The sequence below is a fragment of the Arvicanthis niloticus genome, chromosome 22, assembly GCF_011762505.2.
Source record: "Arvicanthis niloticus isolate mArvNil1 chromosome 22, mArvNil1.pat.X, whole genome shotgun sequence".
Taxonomy (NCBI): Eukaryota; Metazoa; Chordata; class Mammalia; order Rodentia; family Muridae; genus Arvicanthis; species Arvicanthis niloticus.
The window spans coordinates 41,624,495-41,647,377 of record NC_133429.1 but is presented as its reverse complement, the minus strand read 5'-3'; the positions used below and the strand labels follow the sequence as shown (position 1 = coordinate 41,647,377).

The following is a 22,883-nucleotide window of genomic DNA, read 5'->3' as shown; positions in this document are numbered from 1 at the left end:
GCCTCATCCATCCGCACAATGGATATGAGCATTGAATGAGAATCTGTGTGTGCTGGGACCTGAGGGAGGCCTTTGGGAGTTTACACTCTCATTGCGGTGACTCTAAATCCTGGCTGGCCTTTTTGTTCTTGTTTTTCTTTTGGAGTAGATTCTGTTTCCTTGACTTGCAAATGAATAGTATTTTCCAGGAGGAAACACAGTATCGTGATGATCACTTGTTTAAGTACGGGTGGAGCTCTGAGAGGTGATACCCGTGTGTGAGAACGCGTGCATCCACCTGGAGCAAAGCAACACTCACGCTTCACAAAGAACAGCTGCTGTGGTGGGCTAAGACTCAAGACCTTCTTGTAACAACTTGTGAATGTTTACACTGTCGACATTAAAACAGTTTTGACATAACCCAGCCAGTGAGTGGGAGTCCTCTAGACATCTTCTCCTCATGAGTGTCTATTACAACCAAAATCGCTTCAATCTTAAAATTTACTTAAGAAACTGTTTTCTTTTCCTTTGGTTATTTAATATAAATAGATAGTCTTAAAATTTATAGAAGTTAAAAATTTAATTTGTTCAATATTCATAAAAACTGAGGGCTGAGGAGATACTCCATAAAGTGCTTGCCCCTAAAGCAGGACGGCATGATTTTGATCCGAGAACCAACATACAAAAGTCAGGCATGGTAGCAGGCACTTATATTACCCACACTGGGCAAGTGGAGACAGGCAGTGTTGGAGCCTCACTGGCCAGCCCATGTAGCCAATTGGCAAATTCGAGACTGTTAAGAGACGCGTTTTCACAAAACATGGTGGACAGCTCCTGTGAAATGACATCCAAAGTTTCCTTCTGCTTCGTACATTCATGACGTGCATGCAGACACACATACCTGTCCAACTCACAGACACACATCTATTCATTGGACTTGGAATATCATTCATTCACAACTACAACATATTTGTTCTATTCACATGCTGTGTCATATCCTGCACACTTGTGCTTCACGGTGGTGTTTTATAGATATGTCCTAAGTGCTCCTGCATCGTGTCTTTCTACTTCTCTCTCGAAAGGCTACTGGGGTAACGGGGGACCATCTCAGATACATGGCATCTTATTCTTCGCAGAGGCTGTGAAATGCAGTTATACTCACTTTAGTATAGCAGCAGAGCTGTGTGGCTTTTCATTATAAAAAGAAGTGCAGCCCTAGTGTTAAATTTATATCATTAAAGTTGAATTGGACAGCCCTATTTCATACTCGTCAATGGAGGACTCTTTTTCTTTACTTTTGCCATAACCACTGACATAAAGTTGCCCGAGTAGTGTGTTGGGGCATTTTTATACTGTCTCATCATTCTTTCTTGAAGGGATGACTTTGTGGTCAGAGTCCCTGCTTCTGTGACTCCTCTGGTCCTTATGTACTCACCATTTGCTTCATGTGCATGGGGACATGCATTGATAAGCTCAGTTTATGGACATTAGAAGAAGAAAATAATCTGTTTCTATCCTGGTCTATAGAGGTACACCGAGGTTGAAATTTTCAAAGTTGGTTTATCAAGGCAGTTATAAAACTTGATCCTTGTGGAGGAAGAGAATTAAACCCGTTTATAGTCTACACTTTTTATTTTGGTTTGGTTATCCAGACCAGGTATCGTGAGTAACTCAGGAATTTACTTAAAGGCATTGTCTGAGACTTGTGATTACAAGATATATAGTATCTCTAATTGGGTTGTCTCCGTAATGGGTTACAGATACATTGTAGACTCAAAGAGAGTCCTAAGAATACATAAGAGTATTTTTGAATTAGATTATTGTTTCTTGTCTTCATTAGACAACAGTATAGGGCACAAAAATATAGAGAACCCACCTGTATATTTCTGTTCATCTAATTAGTCATGTAATAATTTATACATTAGCATGTGAGAAGTAATAGAAACTTTCTGGGCAGCATATAAACTACAAACATGCTATTTTACTTAAGACTTGGCGCTATAATTCATAGAAATCTTGCTTCTGTTTATATTCTGTTTTCTTTTCTCCCTCTCTCTCCTCTTCTCTCTCTGTATCTGTGTCTCTGTGTCTGTCTGTCTGTCTGTCTGTCTGTCTCTCTGTACGTGTGTGTGTGTGTGTGCATGTTTGTACACATGCCTATGAAAGCCAGAGGTTGACATTGGATATCCTCCTCAATCACTTTCTACATATTTTTTGAGACAGAATCACTCACTGTAAGTTGGAGTTCACTGATCTAGCCAGACTTTCTGGACAGCAAGTCTAAGAGCTCCTCCCGTCTCAAGCTCCTCAATACTGAGATTACCAATGTGTGCTTCTGTGCCCAGCTCTTTCCATAGGTGCTTGGGCTTTTCACTAAGATCCTTATGCTTACATAGCAAGCCCTTGACCAGCTAAGCTCTCCTCTGAGCCTTCATGTCCATTTTATAGATAGAGAAATACAACAGCAGAGAGAACTTAAAGCATCTTATTCCCTTCACAAGGCTATCAGGTGCTGGCTGTACACCTGGCTCTGAAGCTTCATATGGTAATTCTAAAACTGGTGAAGAAAATGTAAAACATGCACCACACATGTTAACATGTTGGCAACAGAATTCTACAGCATCCTTAAATTCTATGTTTTATGAGACGCCCATTTTACTTACAACTGATGGTTATTCCAAGTTCCACGCTGTGCTTCTTAGGCAGTTTTACATGAAATGTTCCACTACTTGGGATGACAGACTCTGTAATTTCAAAACAGAAAAAAAATGTTTAGAGAACACAGATGACTCTGGGTATTGGAATAGTCTTCCAAATGAAAACATTTCCATCCTGGAGATGGATGGAGTCATTAAGACTCAGGAAGTTCTAACTTAAGCATTCCATTACAGGGGAAGGCTCCTTTAGAATGGGAGGTAAACAACTCACAAGTCTCAGGAAGTACCTAAAGCTTATAAGACTACTAAAGCCTTGTGACTCCTAAAATTACCTAAATAGCAAGAACTTCTTGGGATAGAGGAGACTGATCAGAGCTGTTGAGCTGTGTAAATGTTGTAAAGTGAAGTCCAGTGTTAGAACTTGCATGAGTTGATACCACACTGGAGTGGTAGAGTTTTCAGTGATCAGCTGTATTTGAGTTGACTATGCTCTTATAAGTAACACCCATACTCCCAGAGGTAATCGCAATAAATTCATTAGTTTTTTCAACTTGGACTTCCGTAGATCACTGTTGGCTCTATCACTGGTACCCTATCTGGGATTTGTAACTGGGACTTTCTGAGGCCATCAGGATCTCTACTTTAACTCCCTGGTGACTGTGATGCTGGGGTCCTCAGATCTGTACCTTTCTGATTGAGACCCTCAACACCTCCACAATTTTCACTCACAGACAGCTGCACCTTCACACCTCCACCTCATATCTCTAGCTGGCAGGCAGTCAGAGGATCTTCTGTCACCAATTGTCATTTCCTGTCTGAGTAGGACTACTACTTCACACGTCATATAATTTTTTGTCAATCCCGTGGGATGAACTCAGCCACAGCTCTAGAGAAGTACCCCTCATCCAAGACCCCCATAACAGAATGGAGAGCAAAGGAGACAGCAGAAGAAGTTCGTGGGATAAGCAAACTAACCCCTTCTTACTGCTTCATGAATTTCACCAAAGCCTAGCTCACCCTTTGATAGGTGAGAAAGCTTTAACTACAAAGGTTGGGATGCAGGTGGAACTGTTGGACCCTCAGGCACCTAGTCCCACTGTTCACTGTGTGTGTGCAACAAATTTTGCACAGCTGCACAGCAGAGGCAGAAGTTAGGACTGGGCTCATGGAAGAAAGTTAAGAGTCCTCCTTTTCTCATTCTGCTTTAAATTGTTCTTGGCCTTCTGTCCTTTCCCTTGAGAAGTTTAAGCAGTAAACTTTTTACAAGCCCAGAATCTGATCTTCCAATTTGGAAGGTTCACTGCAGAGTGTTAAGCCAGAGAACACAATAAAAATTTGATTTCCCTCAGCCCCTCCAGGCTGCTAGAAAGTCACCTGTAAAAAAGACCCCCAAATTGCCCATCTGTTTCAGTGGCACAACACGACCTTTCCTCCCGGCATCCTCCTTCCCTTGTTCTGGCTTCAGAGGGGTGAGCGAATCTGCTGACATCTGTGGTTCCTCTAGGTCTTTGAAAATCTCTCTGGGACCAGGCCAGAGTCAGAGACTGACTTAACATAGTTGCCTTCGGTTCTTCTCAATGAAAACTTGGAAAAACCAGGAAGTGAATCTGCATATATTTACTTATCTATTAAGAATTTGTATGCTTCCCATTTTCTGATGTTATAGTAAAGTATCAAACCTGCCTCTAGGTAGAGCTAACCCTTCACCCCTGCTTATGAGTTAATTCACTCTCTCAGCTCAAAGACTTATCTAGGGGACCATCCCTAGGAAGGTGGACTCAAGTAAAGATAAAAATAATATACTTTCCCTTTCTAGAATTCCCGCTCTCTAGTACAGCCCTTGTGAGCTGTCCTGGCTGGACTTGTCTGCCTTCATTTCTGTATTAATAGAAAGGCTGAACTATTCGCCTTTCTTCTCTTTTTCCCTTGTATGTGAGCCAGAGCCCAAGTAAACCTCAACGGCTTAATGCTTTAGGCCTTCTTACTTCTTCTCTATAAGACCTTTTTTCACCACGTGACTGACTACCCACCACTGGGTGGCTAAAGTCCACTTCCACATCAATTTATCCTCTCTCTTCTCCCTCCATTCTAGGAGCTGCGAGAGCTGTCTACCTTATTTGTTCTGAGGCTTTTATTTTAAACTCTAATCAATTGTGTCTGCCCCTTCCCTTTTAGTCTATTTATTTTTTCATTAAGGAGATCAAGAACCCCAGGAGGGAACCTTCTTTTCCCAGTACCAGATGTTAACTCTGATAAGACCCCCTGAGGTTTCAGGTGACAGTTCTTTCCCAGAATATGAGCCACTCCTGCCCTTCTAGACAGACGGTATTGCAAACAAAACTTGAGTCAGACAATTATTTCAGTCAAGCAATAGACCTCAAAAAGACCAGCTAATTTTGATTCACTGAGACAGAAAGAGAAATGAAATAGGTGCTAATTTTGGTGTTTTACTATCTGATGACAGATCTGTCTGTGCATGTTGTAATTATTTCCCAAATATTTCTCCTCTCCTCACCTCTCCTCCACTCCTTTGTTAAGCTCCGATTATTCACCATTCTCAAAACAGAAGATACCTTCTCTCCATCCCCTAAGAAACCATTTAAGAACCTGGAGTTAAGAAGAAAAGCCAGAGTGGCAGATTTGGAAGGGGATGCCTTTTGATCCCCTTGCACCAAAACTGGTCTGCAGAAAGAAACAAGTAAAGCAGCATGCAAACGGCGTAAACAGGCTCTTGGAGAATGCTAAGCTTAGGCACATCGGATTGGAGCCTCTCTGGGCTGTGACAGGCCATGCTTCCAGAAAAATCCTCCTTTCTGCTCAAACCTGCTGAGGTGCATTTCTAATGCAGCAACTGAAAGATAAAAATCCTGGTGCCACAGGGAAGATGGTATGGGAACAACAGAAGTCTGCCATCCGACTGCTCACAGGCATAGCCAGAATACTCCATTTAATTGTTCCAATAAAGCCAACAAGTATTCCATAAGAGAGTACAGAACATTGTTATTTGAGGACCCGTCTGTCTATATGGGTGTGGCTGTTCTCATTCTTTATTTTAAGATGAACAGTTCTCCGAGAAAACAGAGAAGAGGCTATAATGCATGCTTATATTTCGGCCTCTGTGTATGCCTGTAACCCCCCACAAATGACGTCTAGAATCACAGATGAGAATAGTTGCTACAGAACCTATTGGTTTCATAACACTTCAAACTTTTTACATTTATTTATTTGTATGGTGTTGTTCCCCACCCACGTGTGTGCATGTGCGTGTGCATGTGTGTGTGTATCAGAGGCATGGTCAGAGGTTGTCAGAGGACAACTCTCCTACTACCTAGGCTCTGGATATTGATCTCAGACTTGGCAGCAGGCACCTTTCTCCACTGAACCATCTGGCTTGCTTGCTTTTATACAATTTTAATGCAGGGAAATTTGACCATGATTAACACCACTAATGACATTAGAGGAGACATTATGCCTTCCTGGAAAACAGTAATGAATCACTTTTGACTGCATATGATTTGAGGAAATCGCAGTGGCAATGGGTATCAGCTAATAAATCTCTTTGATTAAGCGGCGGCTTCTTTTTCATCTTTCCATGCCAGCGTGATGTATTTTATATTTGGTATTTCCCCCTATATAATTATGTGGTTGTTAAAGCAAAGCCATATTTAATTTGGAGTTCATAAGCAAATATGGTTAATGAGGAGAAGGTTCCATTATTTGGACAAACAACAGGTTTGGCGTCAGTGGATACAATTCTGCGAACAAATGATGTTTATTTTGTAAGACCCTGGTGATTACTTTGCACTTCCCTGGTTTTGCTTCATCTTTGTTAAAACTATAATTAAAAACGCATCTGGGTAAAGGGGTTTCCTTCTTTCCCATTGGTCTGCTTTTCTGCCTGAAGCATTCACTGTCGGCACAGTAAGATAACCACCACATCCTAATTTATCAGCTTGGGCCCCCCGGGAGGAATGGAAATGCTTAAGTCTCCCAGACTCAGATGGAGCACTGGGCTCCAGTCGACAGTGAACAGCACACCACATGCTTTGTACTGAGACTTCTTCCCAGAGCAAATTACCTGCAGAGTTGAAGTGGGAACATTAAGGTCTTGTGGTAGTCACTGTATAGATCGTCATTTTAAGAGAGCTGAGTGTGAGAAAACAGAGGAGGGGTTCTAAATTTGTAAAATCATGTGTATGGGAAAGGATTCCAATAAAAGAACGTGAATGGCTTAAAGTTCAGTTCGGCAGAGTGATGGCGTTGAGCATCTTCGACTTCAAATGCCTTTCTCTTACACCAACCAAGGCGTTGTTTGCATAGCAGCACTTGTTTAAAGAGACAGATTTTGGCAAGAGCCTAAATCTCATCCATCCATCCATCATTTAAAATATTTATCAAATAGAGATAGCTGATTACAGAGAGCCAAGGGCTGGAACATTCATCTTGATGTATAAAATATTCTGAGGCAGAACTCTGGACACACGTGGCTTACATCCAGGCAATTAGGCACGAATCCAGAAGGCCAGGCCAGGCTTGACATAGCTTGCATCCATGCATTCCCTATCTGAGTCCCAAGTTCTTAAATAAGGAAATGGGATTTTTTTTTTCTGATTCTAAAAGTTTTCAGTGGTGATTCCTGTATATAAGGAACATACCTAAAGTGTGTTCCTGAGGGTTTGAATGCTGCACCTGCATCCAAGAATAGTGGTATCAATTAGTGATGTCTGCCATGAACGAAGGCACACAGGGTAACAGATAGGAACACATATTTTTTTTTTCCTGAGCCTAGTGTAGATGACCTAGAATATTGATTTTTCTGACCTTTATTAAAACAGGTTGGGTACTGAATAAAGTGTGCTTCATAGATACAGTTCCTACTTTCTGGGAGACCAGAGTTAAGATATTAAAGTATTAAATCAACAAATATTAGAAATATATGTATGCATATTAAGGATTCATGAGACACTAAACAAATTTTTGTGATATACAAAATAAAATGGATTTGTAATATGGGCAAATATTTAGACACTGTGATACTGTTTGCAAAGATAGCCAAACTGTGCTAGTCATTGCTCTGCTGAGGTGCAGGGTGCAGTGTTGCCTCTGAGTGCCCTGTGGTGCTTGGCAGAACCTTCTCTCTGCATTCCAGGTACAGGAAGCCTGCTCTAAAGGTTTCTTGGTGGCCATCTTCAATATCTCTTAGAATAATTTTATTTAGCAAAATTTTAACCAAAGAGGCAGTGAAGCAATAGAGGGAAAGTGGGCCTTAAGTCAGTAGACTAGGAGTCTACCATTCTCTTTGCTAGGACCTAGAGTTTCCTACCAGAATCTCAGCTTTCCCTTTCTCACATAAAATGGAGGCATAGGATGGTAATAATTAATTTATTACTAATTTCCTACCGCAATTGTTACGTATACTCTGGGGCCACTGGACTGCCTTCTTGTTTGGATGACTATACTGGCTGGTTTTGTGTGTCAACTTGGCACAAGCTGGAGTTATTAGAGAAAGGAGCTTCTGCTTTCATTGAGAAAATGACTCCATGAGATCCAGCTGTAAGGCATTTTCTCAGTTAGTGATCAAGGGTGGGAGGGCCCATTGTGGGTGGTGCCATCCCTGGGCTGATAGTCCTGGGTTCTATAAGAAAGCAAGCTGAGCAAGGCAGAGGAAGCAAGCCAGTAAGTAACATCCCACCATGGCCTCTGCATCAGCTCCTGCTTCCTGACCTGCTTGAGTTCCAGTCCTGAATTCCTTTGGTGATGAACAGCAATGTGGAAGGGTAAGCTGAATAAACCTTTTTCTCTCTAACTTGTTTCTTGGTCATGATGTTTTGTGCAGAAATAGAAACCCTGACTAAGACAATGACCAAACCTTCTCTGTCAACTGATTCTTACAAGGGCTTTGCACTCAAGCCCTGTTTGGACACGGAAATCAGAAGGCACACACTTTAGAAAAGATGGGCCTTTCTATACACGAGAAAAGCAGACTGTAGGAGAAAGCAGCCCCAAGACAGAAGGAGCCCCAGGGAGAGTAGATTCAAAACCAATTCTGATTGGAACAGAAATTCATAACCAAGTCTCTTCATGGAGCTGCATGTATTTCATTAATTTCCCCCTTCATTGATTTACAGAGTACGGACTGAGGCCTCACCATTTGCTTACTAGACATGCATTTGTAACCTAAATCCACAAAATCCCTGATGTCATAGGTTTTTCTACTGGAGAATAAACATCAATACAAAATAATACTATAGGTCTGGGTTAGGAAGGCATAGGCATGAGGAGAGAGAAGGCTTTTATGAATGAAGGCCTTCATGACTTAAGCAAAAACCCAGGCACGTAAGGGCATCAGGCACGGATGCTTCGAAGATGCGCTGTGGACTGTGATTGGCATTCAGGGTACCACACGGCTCCCATCCTCAAAGCTTTCACTGAGCCAATGGTGCTTTCTTGCACATCTTTCCCGTTCCCAGATCTCTCCGTGGGAATCTCACCCTGTTCTGAATTACCCCACCAGCCTCACTGCCTGGAACTCTGCAGGCCCGTCTCTGAAACTCTGAATTCTAACATGTCATTCTGTCTTGGCCTCCAACTCCTAACCATCACCTCTCTTCTGTGCTTTCTCCGGGGGTACACACTTCTTCCACGAGACTCCCACTTCTTGTAAACCCCTCTCCTCTCATTCCATCTGGCTAAACCTTTACTGATTCCCTCCATACGCCAACTTAGATTGTTCTTCGAACACAGGCTGCCGTAGTTAGGAGTGTGACATTGGGAATCCGCCTGCTTGTATTAACATGCCATCTGTAGCACTGACTCTGTGCTCCAACCTTCTAGTGACACAACAATAGTAACCCCTGCCAGTGCGGTCATATTGATTAAATGATCTACGATGCACAGGGCTTGGCTATGCAGCAGGCCAGAACAAAGTTACTCTCACATGGTGATACTATGTGTGAGTCTCTGTACCAGCATCACAGGTCACTACCATCGAATCACCTAGCAACAACCCAACCCTCCTTGACTGAAGCCCTTCTGCTGAGCTTTTTCTACAAGCCTCAAACTCCAGCATGATCTGATAATCCATTCCTCTGCTTTTATTCTTTGGGAGCTGATAGTCCATAAAACCAACAAAACCAGGGGTAGGGAGTTGGCTCAGTGGTTAAGAGCACTTGTTGGTCTTGCAAAGGACTCAGGTTGGATTCCAAGCACCCACATGGAGGCTCACTGTCTCGTCAGGCACCAGGCACACATGTAGTACACAGATGTACATGCAGGGAAAATACTCATACACATGAATACAACAAAATCAAAATGCACCACCCAACAAAAGAACAAAAGAATCCTGAGAGTTGAGAGTGATAAACAGTACAGATGGGGCCATAATGGTTTGAGTATGCTTGGCACAGGGACTGGCATTATTAAGAGGTATGGCCTTATTGGAGGAAGTGTGCCACTGTGGGAGTGGGCTTTGTGACCCTCCTCCAAGCTGCCTTGAAGTGAGTCTTTCCCTGATTCCCTTAGGAACAAAATATAGAACTCTCAGCTCCTCTAGCACCATGCCTGCCTGGATGCTGCCATGCTCCCACCTTGATGTTAATGGACTGAACCTCTGAGCCTTTAAGCTAACCCCAAGTAAATGTTGACCTTCTAAGAGTTGCCTTGGTCATGGTGTTTCCTGAAAGCAATGGAAACCCTAACTAAGACGATGACTTTAACAATCATCGACCCACTGGCCATTTCTTGGTCCTTCTCTATATCCAGATATCCTCCTCATTCCCCCATCCCAGGATCCAAGAGGAAATTCCAACACTTTTCTAGGTACTTCTACTACATTATAATAGTCACACCACCCTGCAAGTCCCTCCTCTTCCAGCCATTCTCTCTCTTCTCTGATTGGTTGTGAGCTCCTCTAGGAAATACTCTGGTCCTTCCTAGTTTCTCTTCCCATGATTTGAACACAGCAGCATGTAGTGCAGTAATTGTGCCCAGTGGTTTTCTTCCACTATGTATGAAGACATACATAGGCTAGTATTTTCCCTCTCATGTTATCAGTGGACCTGGCACCAAGCATCTAAAGTAGAACTCTTATGGCTGTCTCCAGATGACCCTCTTCCAGGGTTCTTCTTGTAACCATCACTCTCTGCCTCTCATTTATTCATCCTCCTGCCTCAAGAGCCATTACATGACCAAGGCACAGGCAAGTTGTGAGTTTCACCTTGTCACCATCTCCAGCCACTGACATTCCCCATCTGTTTGGTTATCACAGTCTCCAAATTGTTTCTTCTGTCTCTTCTGTCTGCCTTCCACATTTTAGAAGGCTTTCCCATACATAGCTCAGATTGTCTCGTTCTCTTGCCAAAATGCCCCCTGGCTTCAGCACACTTGAGACCCAACAGAAATTCTCTACCAGGATGCTACACACCTGCCAGACTCTGACATCTCCAGACCCTGCCTCAAAACACAAATTCAACCCCTGGTCCCACTCCCTCAACCCGTGCTCCTATTCCCTTCCTCCAGCAGCCATGCACACTGCAAAGCTTACTCCTCTGGCTCAGCTTCTTCATGCCCACTGCTCCCTCAGCCTGAAAAGCTGTTCTTCCAGGCCCTTGCCTTGCTTATGTCTCTACCCACATTAATCTCTGCTTGAATGTCACTTCCTAAGAGACTCATCCTGCTAAACAGCTCCCTTCCAGTCACCCTATAATTCTCTAGTCTGCTTTATGTTCCTCAGAAAACTCACAGTCACAGCCTTGTGCTAATAGCACTTAAAGGTTATATGATGATAGAAATGTTTTTCTTTCCTGCCTGCTATTTCATTTACCCCATGCAAAGGAGTCACAACAACAAGTATTTGTTGGCATATGATTCCTGTTTCTAAAGGCTACTGATTGGTCAAAGGTCTTGGATATATAATGGTAATACTTTGCTGTGTGAATACCAACCAACCTATCAACCAACTGCCCTTCCTTCTTCCCTCCCTCCCGTATGTCTTTTTTTCAGTGGTGTTGGGTATCAAACCCAGAGCCATTGTGCATGGTAGGCAGGTTTTGTACCACTGAGCTACCCTCTCAGCTGATGACTTTCTGAAATGGGAACTTGCATCAAATTCTAAACTCTGTTAGCTACTATTTGAAAATTCTCCAAGACTAAAATTCCATTAGACTCCTCCTCTAAGACCAAGATATATTCTTAGCCTAAGATTCAAGAATCTTTCTGGAAGGTGGGGTACAAGAGAGAATTAATGAGAGGTAGAGAAAAAGAAAAAAATACCTTGTGTTTCTTTGTCATATGTAGAACGTAGATTTAAGTCTATTTATCATCTATCTATCTATCTATCATCTGTCTGCTTGCCCATCTACCTGTCATCTTTAATGTCATGGAAACAGAGGGGTCTATTTGGAAGGGGAGTAAGATGGGATAACAAGAAATAGGAAGGGTATTGGGGAGTGATTATGAGCAAAGTCCATGTATAAAGATGGAATAAGAAATCATTATCTTGTATACTAACCAAAAAGAACAAAATAATAAAGTAGAATACCTCAGGTCACTTTAGTCAACATCTGGACCCCCTTCCCTGCCTCTGACACCTAAGGTTTCTCTTAGTTTTTTTTACCCACAGGCTCTCCGCACACTCATCTTGCTCACTAGTTCACATGGCCATCCTTATCCTCCCTGTCTGTATCTAGAGATGGTTTTGCTCATCTATTAGAATAGTCTTGACCCTAGAGAAACTCTCCTGGAGTTCTCCTTGTCATTCCTTATGAGTGTCAAGTGTAATTCTCTTTAATCCCAAAGACCAAGCATTCGCCTGTGGGAATTGTATTCATTCACCTCCTAGACTTGTATCCATTCACCTACTGGACTTGTATCCATTCACCTACTGGACTTGTATCCATTCACCTACTGAACTTGTATCCATTTGCCTACTAGACTTGTATCCATTCACCTACTGAACTTGTATCCATTCACTACTGGACTTGTATTCATTCACCTGCTGGGCTTGTATCTATTCGCCTACTGAACTTGTATTCATTTGTCTCATGAGTTTTTACTGCTCCCTGCCTGACTCTCACATGTTCTCTGCATCTCACATGTTCTCAGGAAGTCACAGAGGGTGTTCTTGTTTCTAGGTCTAAAGAATCTAGTTTGTCTAGCACAAAGCTGCAAAGCCAGAAAGAATAAAGGTGACATAAAGGTGGATATCACTTGTTAGATTTGTCGCATTAATTTTCAGTTGGACACATTAAATGGATAATACAAACAATTCAAATGGACACCATAAATATCTTAAAACAAAATGTGCTGTGTGTGTATGTGCGTATACATGTATATACACACGCACACATATATGTGCATATATGTATATGTACATACACACATACACAGCTGATGTGTCTTTCTGCCACATAGCTGTTATGACTGTCATATGTAGCCATCTTCTGACTCTACCAGTGACTTGAGGCTCAGATTTTACCTGCAACATCAAATTCGATTTCCAGTGTGACTTTGCTCGTGATGGAAGAGTCTCTCAGGAGCTGATTGGCTTCCTCAAAGGTGCTGTCTTCTGTTGGGATTCCATTTATGGCCATGACTCTGTCTCCGATTTGTAGCACACCACATCTAGTTCAGAACCACATGTGAGAGGCAATAATTAGAGGAGACAATCATGGGGCTGAACTTGCCACCCTGCCTCATTTAATCTTTGCAAAGTAGCATGGCCATTTGATCTCGTTGAGCTGATCCTACTGGCAAGTGTGTTAGGTCAACTGCAGTGCCCTGCACTCTTGCATCCCGTAGTTTCAATTGTGGGCAAAGGGTTTCTTAAGTATCTTAGAGAATTAATTAAGAATTCATAACTATGATAGTTTTATAATCTGACCAGAATGAACAGATAGTAAAGATGGACATACATTCTTGCAATGTAGAGACATAACTTCAGTTGGACTTTAGCCTGTTTTTGAATATGTTTGTCTCCTTTATACGTAGTACAACCTCTAGTATTCCAATGGACAAAATCTGCTAAATAAAATCACCCGTGCTCACAATTCTTCCAAAACCTGATCAAGAGCATAAAATTGCGTCATCAGAATGGAGAGTTCATTACAATTTGCCTCTCCTGCACTGAGCCCGGTTCCATAATTTATTAGTTATTCACAAAGAGCTGGTGTCAGAAATGCAGGGCACAAAAGCTCCTGGGGACGAGTACCTCACCTCTCTGCTGGGCTGTCAGCTTCAATATAGGAAATCAGAGGCGGGGAGGAGAGCGTCTCTGTGGCAAACACGCTGCCCTGCAATTGGATTCCAAATCCCGTGACAGGATCAGCCGTCAGCACAACCTCTGTGGTTTCAGTGTGGACAACCTGTCCAGCCAATCCCACAGTGCTAGAGGCTAGTGACACTAGAGGAAGAAACAGGAAGAAAGTGACCGTAGGTTCAAGCAGGTGTCAGCATTTCCGAAACAGAATATGTCTAAGCAGAAGCTCCTGTACAATGGAGGGCGTTTAAATGTTAGTCTTACAGCAAAAAAGTTGGGTCCCTGCTGAACAGGGCAAATGCATCTCCCAGTTTGTTATGCTGGAGTCAGGACCAGGGTAGCCACGCCATGCCCCAGAGACTGGGAAGGGACTGTCGGAAGAGGACAGCCTCAGGATTAGGGTATGCCATCTAGTCCTGGGCTGTACAAATGAGCATCAACCGAGGAAGACCTTGGGGCCTGTCTTTCCATCTCCGTGTATCTGTCTTCTCTCTACAAGGGGAACCGGGATGGTGGGTCTGAGTTTCCCACTTCAACCATATGTGACTGTGAACAAGGCAACCTTCTGTTTTGAAGAAATAATCTCAGTGACCCTAGGGATGATGAGGCTTTGCTGGTCCCCAATCTTTTTCCAGTATTGAGTGGGCACAGTGAGTCATTCAAGTTTCATATGGTCCACTTGTCCCCAAATTTTGATCCTCTATGTTTTGTCTGGCTTAGTCTATAGTCACCTGTTGTCCCCATTTAACTCACTTCTCTGGTACTCATGGAAGTCTCTAGGCAGACATTATCTATCTATCTATCTATCTATCTATCTATCTATCTATCTAGTCTATCTCTACTATTTATCTATCTATTGTGTATCTATCTATCACCTATCAATCTATCTATCAAGTCTATCTCTATTATTTATCTATCTATTGTGTATCTAACTATCAAGTCTATCTATTATTTATCTATCTATTGTGTATCTATCATCTATCAATCTACCTATCAAGTCTATCTCTATTATTTATCTATCTATTGTATGTCTATCTATCATCTATCAATCTATCAAGTCTATCTATTATTTATCTATCTATTGTCTATCTATCTATCTATCTATCTATCTATCTATCTATCTATCATCTATCTATCTTCTATTCCAGCTTTGATCCTGAAAGGACCACTCCATTTCCAAATGCCTTTCTTTGCTTTGCCCACAAGATTTGGCCTCCTGGGCTTGAACACGAGATTGAGATCTGTGTGCACGGGTCCTGTGCTTTTGGGCTCGAAAGCCAGATGAGGAATGGGAGAGCATTGCTCACACCTTGAACATCGTTCTGAGAGCACGGTGTGCAGTGGAAGCTCTCTCTACCAAGGTTTGGGCCTACTAAACTCCATAGAGACAAAGGTCACGTCATGATAAAGCCAGTTAGGCTTCTGTTACCCTGCCAGAGAACTGGCTTCTCAGAGATCACATGACTTATAGTCTGCTAATCTAGCTGCTATGCTTGGAAGTCCCGCCCCCAGGCCCCCAGCACTTCCTCCTTGTCCTTTTCCCTCCTCTCTCTCCCTGAATGGAGCTATATAATCTAGCCCTGCTATCCAATAAACGAGCTGTCCTCTGGACCAGTCTCTGGGGGTCATTCATACCTGCCATACTCACTACCACCATTCATGCTGCCTAAGACCCTGCTCCCCAACTCCTCTGTACTCTAGGACTGCTGGTGTGTAACACTGATGGGGCCGGGGGGACCCACAATGCTGAAATGTCACTTTGTCCAAAATGGCTCTTTTAGCTTAAGCTCTTTCTAGCCCTCCTCTAACTGGAACCCATCTTTGTTCTCCTACATGGGACAGAGAGAGCTTTTAGATATTCTTTGCTCACTCACGATGGATGCTTGCCCTCCTCAAACTGCTATTTTAAATTTCATAGTCTACCCTTATTTCTGCAGCCTGATCTGTAAGCTTGCATTTCTGCTTTTCCTAATTCCCCCATTCCCTTGTTGACGTCACGTCTTCACGCTCCTGTATCCTAACTTGAATCTCTAGCCTTCCCTGTCCGTATCACGGCGACAACCTTCTAACATAATGGCTTCGTGGCTCTTCAGCTCATAACTAGCAAGTCCATCTTTCTTCAGCTCCCTGTCAATGCAGCCCATGGCCACACCCCACCTTCCTTTAAAAGATCCCCAAGACCTTAATAGTCGAATCCTCCTTTTTAATCATCTCCTGTGTTAGTGACGTTCCCACATCCAACGGTGGAAGTGCCTTCTTCTATGTAGTATTGTTTCCTGTTGCTTGTCTTGAAGCCTACTGCTTTTCACAGTGTGACACGCAATAGTCCTCCTTAAGCCCCAACATACCTTTGTACTTTAAATACAAAGAGAACACTGACTGAAGTAGGGCTGGGAGACTCCAAAGCTCTCTACGGCCTCAGGTGAGAGCCTGGGCCCTGTAGTTGTAAGCATCATCCCCCCAACTGCCTTCCATTTCTATCTTTTCTCTCCACTCTGTACTTGGGAGCCTGGGGACCACTTCAGTGAAGGATCTGTGACCATCAGAGATTCTTAAACAATGCACAGTCCCCTAGGCTCTACGCTCGGTAGTCTTTGGTAATGCCTAGTCAGGTTCCCTTCTGTTACTGAATTGTTGAAACCTGTCAGAAAAAAAAAAAAAGTCGGCTCTAAATTCTTATCACATCCCACTGGGCTCTAGAATCTTTCCGATTTAATTCCTTATGGATCTATTTCAGATGCCTCCAACCTCAAGAGGGTCAAATGGCATCTCCTACAAGAATGAAAAGATTCAACCATTTAATGAACGTTTCATAGATAAAATCCCTCCCAACCTCTGGATCCATCAACTGTCCTCTCTCTTTTCCTCTCTCCTTCTTTTCCCACTTCAATGAAAAAAATCTTTCTTATGGTGCTTATTTTGAATCTTTAGTTTCATGTAGTCAGACTTGCTGACAATGTAGCTGAGAGGATAACCTTGAACTCCTGACCTTCCTGGGAGCTCCCACCACCCATGTGCTATCACAATCTCTTTTGGTTTTCTCGGCTTTCTAGCCCTTCTGGGATCCTACACCATTGAGAACATCTCCCTTGTTTCTTTTCCCAAACTCTCCCACCCACTGTCCTAGCTTTCCTGACCTCGCTCTGTAGAATTGTGCTAAATCCGACTCTGCTTCAAATTTGTCTTCTTTTACTCTTTGCTAAAACTGCTCTCACTGATGCTTTTCTGATTAAAAAAAAAAAAAAAAAAAAAAAAGCAATTGCCTCATTCCCACCAACTCTATGCAAAGAGTAGCTTCGGGAACACTGTAAATTGTTCCTTAGGTATTGATGAAGATTTGATATTAATTTCTTACTATATCAGCCCCTGGCTATACCTTTGCCACCTTCCTGTATATGAAGCAGATCTTCAACCTTCAATTCTGTATACAACTCTCTGATTCTAGCTCTCACCTGACCATATGACTTCTGTAACATCCTCTGTGTCTCTGTCTCTATCTCTGTCTGTCTGTTTCTGTCTTCTCTGTCTCTGTTTGTCTCTATCTCTGTCTCTATCTATCTGTCTGTCTGTCCTCTCCCTCTCTCATTTCAGCGATGAATTTTCTCACCACAGAGAATTTTTTTCATGTACAGACACATCTCAAAAGACTTCAAATTATTTTTCCAAATTAGAGAAGTAATCTTGACTTTCTCATTGCCTCTCTTATATTGAAGAAAAAAAAAAGACGATCCTGTTTCTCATCCTCGTCTTGAAATCTCAACATGGCCTTTGACTCACTTCCCATTGTCTCAAGTTGGTCAATTGCCCAGTAACTTTTTCCACTTTTACTTTCAACCTAATTTGGGCTTTTATCTCAGCCATTCTAATACACACATATCCGGGTTCTTTAATGCTCAGGAACTTCCCAATTCTATCATCAAACGAAGTCTTCTTTAATGAATTATGTTCCAGTACCACTTGTTTTCTATTTGGAAGCCATACTTCCTTTCAGTGGATCACACAGATAATCAGCAGTCATTTGTCACCCAAACGTTTCTATCATGCAGATCACTGGAACTGATAGCATTGGGAGAATGGGTGGACCGTCTGATTAAGAGAGGTAATAAAACATCGAAGAAACAAAACCCCTTTCCTTAACAGGCTATCCTCTTTCTTTACCTGCCAAGTTACCAGGTAACACAATCTTCACTGTATGTGGAAAAGGAGTAGCCTTCAAATCCACTCTGCAGAGGTGGATTAAAATCACAACATGTAACTTGGGGCTAACACATTAATTCTAGGCCATAGTCTTTGCGATTGATGACATAAAACCACCAGCAGATATCATTTCCTGTCAACGAGAGAAAGGTCTCTAAAATGACTTCCGGAGGGCACAGAGATTGTTGGGGGGTAAGAAGATTATAAGAATTATTTTCTTAACACATGGGCAGACAGACAACAGCAGAACAATTGCTCTGAGCAGAGTTCAGATGCCAGCATCACAGGCAGGCAGCCTGGGCCTCTGAGGACCAGGTTCCCTTTTTCACAGCTTCCTAAGGAAGAGAGGAGAAGTGGGATCCTGCAACAAGGTTCTCTAATCTCCCACCAGGAAGTGGGGGAGAGGGGAAGGATCAAGATGTGTGGCCATCTGTACCCCCTTGGCATAAATTCACCTCTCCAGGGTACCTGAAGAGAAATCCAGGCCCCTGAAGGTCTGCTGGGTAGAGGTTTGAGGGCTGTGCCCAGACCAGTGTTTATAGGAGGGTCGGGGTTATGGCAGGTACTGTGGTCTGAGCAGCAGTCTGGTCTGCATGCTGAAGTTTACATTAAGGCTCTGGAGAGCAGCTTTCCTTCCAGTCATCACCCAGAGGAGAACCGTGCTGGGCATCATCTCTATGGACGGTCACTTGAGCTCCCCTTTACGGATTGCTGAACCTTTCAATGGGTTCACCAAAGTATTCTCCTTCATTTGAGATGCCAGCTTGATGATGCAGATATCTGGGACTACTTAACTAGAGTTAAAGGGTATGCTGGAAAGATGGCCAAAGGACCAATGCTCACACTCCTGCACCCACCTAGGACAGTCCACAACCACCTTTAAGTCCAGTTCTAGGGAAGCTGATAACCCCTTCTGGCCTCTGGAGGTATCTGCACATTTATTCACTCAGTCACATACACACACACACACAATCATAAACAATCACATCTTAAAAGACCCCTGTGTTTGAGACAGCAGCTTCTCACCACCAAGAAAGAACAAGAAGACCCTGTTGTGGTGGTCTGAATAGGCTTGGCCAAAGAGTGGCACTGTTAGGAGGCGTGGCCTTGTTGGAAGAAGTGTGTCACTGTGGGGTGGGCTTTGAGACCCGCCTCCTAGCTGCCTGGAAGGGAGTCTTCTCGTTTCCCTTCGGATCAAAATGTAGAACTCTCAGCTCCTTCAGTGCCACGCCTGCCTGCATGCTGCCATGTTCCCACTATGATGATAATGGACCGAACCTCTGAACCTGGAGGCCAGCCCCAAGTAAATGTTGTCCTTATAAGAATTGCCTTGGTCATGATGTTTCCTCATAGTAATGGAAACCCTAACTAAGACACTTGGCTGTGGTGGCACAAGCCTTTAATCCTAGCACTAGAGAGGCAGATCTCTCTGAATTCAAGGCCAGCCTGGTCTACAGAGGGAGTTCTAGGACAGTCAGGGCTATACAGAGAAACTCTCTTGAACAACCAAAGAGGAAGAAGGCCAAGAAGGAAGAGGAGGAGAAGGAGAAGAAAGAGGAAGAGGAAGAGGAAGGTGAGAAGGAGGAGGAGAAGAAGGGAAGAAGAAGGAGGAGGAGGAGAAGGAGAAGAAAGGAAGAAGAGGAAGAAGAAGGTGAGAAGGAGGAGGAGGAGAAGAAGGGGAAGAAGAAGGAGGAGAAGGAGAAGGGGAAGAAGAAGGAGGAAAAGGAGGAGGAAGAGAAGGAAGAAGACGAGAAGCAGCAGCAGCAGCAGCTAAGCCAGGCTACACAGTCATTGTAGTAGTTGGGCTACATTAGACTAAGTGATTAATTCCTCAAAGGAAGGATCTCCTGTATCTGTTTTCATTCAGAGAAGATGGTCAGGCAAAGTTTTATTTGATGTTTGGTAATACATCAAAAAAAATCATTCTAGAAAAAACTGATCTGTAAGCTCCATCTAGAGACACACTGAGGTGCTCTAAGCTAACCAGGCTATTTAGCTTAGCTTTGAAAATAATTTATGCATTATAGATCGATTTTGTAACTATAGGAAGTTATAGTTTATAGTTCAAATCTGTGATTAAATGAAACAACTTGTAAATTTTCAACTAATTATCGAAGTCCTTTGACACACTGAGATCTGTCCTTTCAGTAGAAAACTTCCATAGGCAGCTGGGTTCCCCCCAGATGCTAAATTATTAGAACAAATTACATTTGGAAAAGGTAGATTATAGGCTTGATGATCAAAAGCCAAAAGAACACAAAAAGCAACCTAGTATAACTTGGCACAGATTAGCCAGCTTCATCCTGGGTTGGCTGGCAGAGGAAAGAAAAGGGTTTTATGTAGTTGGAGATTGGTGTGTGCATTCTCTAGTATGCATTCCAAATTCCCTCCACTCTTCTGAGTTTCCATTCACAAGGCTAGATCTGGTCACAGCTCCTTAGGTTTGCAGGCTGCTTTAGCTATTTCAGTTTTTCCAAATATCAGGGAGGGTAGGAGAAGCCAAAGGTAGTCAGTCAATGGCTTTGAAAGTTTTTGCTTCTCAACATTTATTTTTAACGTGTTAATTATAGAGGCTGCAAACTTTATTATCAGATGGGAAAAACATTTAAAAAGTTTAGAGGAAGAAAAAAAAAAAAGCCCAAGGCTTTGTTAGGATAATGTGTTTTTGCTGTTTGATCCTCTGTTCGAGACTTCTGACTTACTAAAAAGCTGCAGGGTTTGACGGTGGCCTGCGGTGGACCTGACACACTGTCTGTGAGTCACATGACCCGGTTTGGAATGGGGTGGGGTGGAGGGTGATCAGCTCCTTCTCCACACAGAGCTGAGCGGGCGCTGGGCAGCGTCTAAGCTGTCTCATTTCTGACTCACACTAGCTTACCATGTGCTTCGCTTATCCTCTGTCCTTTTCTTACGGGTGGACGACAAGCACGGTGAAAACTGTTAGCTTTCCTCATCTCCTTTCTTTCAGTGCTTTTTGCTGTCATCTCTTGAAGCAAGGGATGGTGACCAAAGAAACAAAGGGCATTCTGGGAATTCGTCCTGGCTGCTGCTGCTGCTTGCTATAATGTAGGTTAACTGGGAACAGGAGGGGTCATCCCATCGGCTCTGTCTGCAGAGGCAATAAAGGCAGAGCTAGACGCAGTGTGTCCTCATGCTGGTAGAAGCCATTGCTTTGGTTGCCAAAGAAGGGCCAGCCCTGGTGGTGGGAGGGGCCCAAAAGATTCCAGAAACAGGACTGAGTTTCCTCTGTGACATAGGTTGGAACTGTCCCTGGGCTCTGTGACTCCTCTCAAAGCCTGGAGTCATGGAACTCATTATTCTCCCTGGGAAACTAACACCAGACCTTCTCAAAGTATGTCCATGACATACTGCTGTAGGCTCCGTGTTTTCCCCCTTTGGATACTGAGGGATTTTAATATTTCTGTGAGAGCCTTTCTTTCTTTTTCTGGCAACATCCTTACTTCATCCTGGAAATGTTTTTGTTCTGTTTTGTAAACTATGACCTCATCAACAGTACGGCAAAGAGACTTTTCATTATCTTTGTGGCTTTCGAGGTGACTCGCCTTCTGTGAGTGGCCTGGTCACTATAGAAATGTGCCTGTCAGAAAGTGAACAGTAAAGGATGACCCAGAATGGAAACACAAATAAAGCGGGGGAAGAAATTAGGGCGTATAGTGAGGGTGGTGGTAAAATTTTTATTTTCAGTTACTTGACGTCTCTACATCTAAAATGGCAGCATTAAGCAATAAAGCTTAATTTTCTTATTTTTCCCCCAAATTGGAATGCCATTATTGTTTCATGTATTTTAAGTGGGAATAAAATTTTGTTCATACCATTTGGGCTCTGCTGATGTGTTAAGATACAGAACATCTGATTTCCTGAGACACGTGTATAAACATCCCGTTACATACGTGTCATCAGAGACTTAGTGGCTTCCATCTGCAGCAAACATAACCTGGAAAACGACTCAACCCAGGTCTCTGTTTATCTTTCTGGTCCAGCTGGATGACTGTGGGCTGATTCAGGAGAGAATGGATGAAGTCGGTGGGGGGGAAGGGCAGGCCTCTGCTTTGTTCTCTACTCCAAAATCCAAGATGTGCAAACACCAACATGACACAGATGTACTGGCGTTCATTCATATCATCTCATGACCCTGACAACACAGCAAGCCTTACGTAACACAATCAGCCGGCCTTCAGAGCAGAGGCACAAACAATAAAGAATGGATTGTAACGGCTCTGTCCTGTAGAGGGATGGGACCTGCTTGTCACTGATGAGCAGCGCGCAGGAAGACACCATATACAACATCTATATATACATTCCGACCTTGTGCCCTGGAGACATTGTATGAAAAAACTCAATACACATTTTCCAGCACAGTAAAACTGTTAAATCATGATTCTGCCCCCTTTAAGATGGTGGTCACCCTAGGAGGCCAGATCTCACAGCCTGAATCTGAATAAATGAGGCCTCCCTGTTATGTGTTCTCTCTCTCTCTCTCTCTCTCTCTCTCTCTCTCTCTCTCTCATTGGTTGTCCAGTGCCAAGTGGTTATCACTATAATTATTCCCATTTTTAGCAAGGGCATAAAAAGCTTATGACACTTGTTCAGGGTCTGCCGGCTAGAGTATGATGCTGGGGTGACAGTAGAGTCAGTTTGCTGCCTATCTGCAACTGGGCTCTGCCAAGAGTAACTTACTCTAACCTTAGTTAAGAAACAGATGGAAATCTAGATTTTTTAAAAAATTATTCTGTTTATTCTTTCATTGTCCTAATTTCAAATTATTGTTAATTTCA

General features: G+C 43.0%; 1 protein-coding gene across 17 annotated transcripts in view; it reads right to left on the bottom strand.

Annotated features, from left to right (window-relative positions):
* Positions 1-22,883, bottom strand: part of Grip1 (glutamate receptor interacting protein 1) — a 636,231-nt gene that overhangs the window by 74,015 nt on the left and 539,333 nt on the right. For 16 of the 17 annotated variants that reach the window (XM_076920329.1, XM_076920326.1, XM_076920333.1 and 13 more), the window contains 3 exons: positions 13,848-14,034; positions 13,111-13,256; positions 2,643-2,723 (listed from right to left, as the gene is read on the bottom strand). In XM_076920329.1, the coding sequence (XP_076776444.1) occupies positions 2,643-2,723; positions 13,111-13,256; positions 13,848-14,034 (414 nt within the window). Of the gene's footprint in view, positions 1-2,642; positions 2,724-13,110; positions 13,257-13,847; positions 14,035-20,965; positions 21,264-22,883 lie in introns of those variants that run through there. The other variant, XM_076920336.1, reaches the window with a different exon arrangement.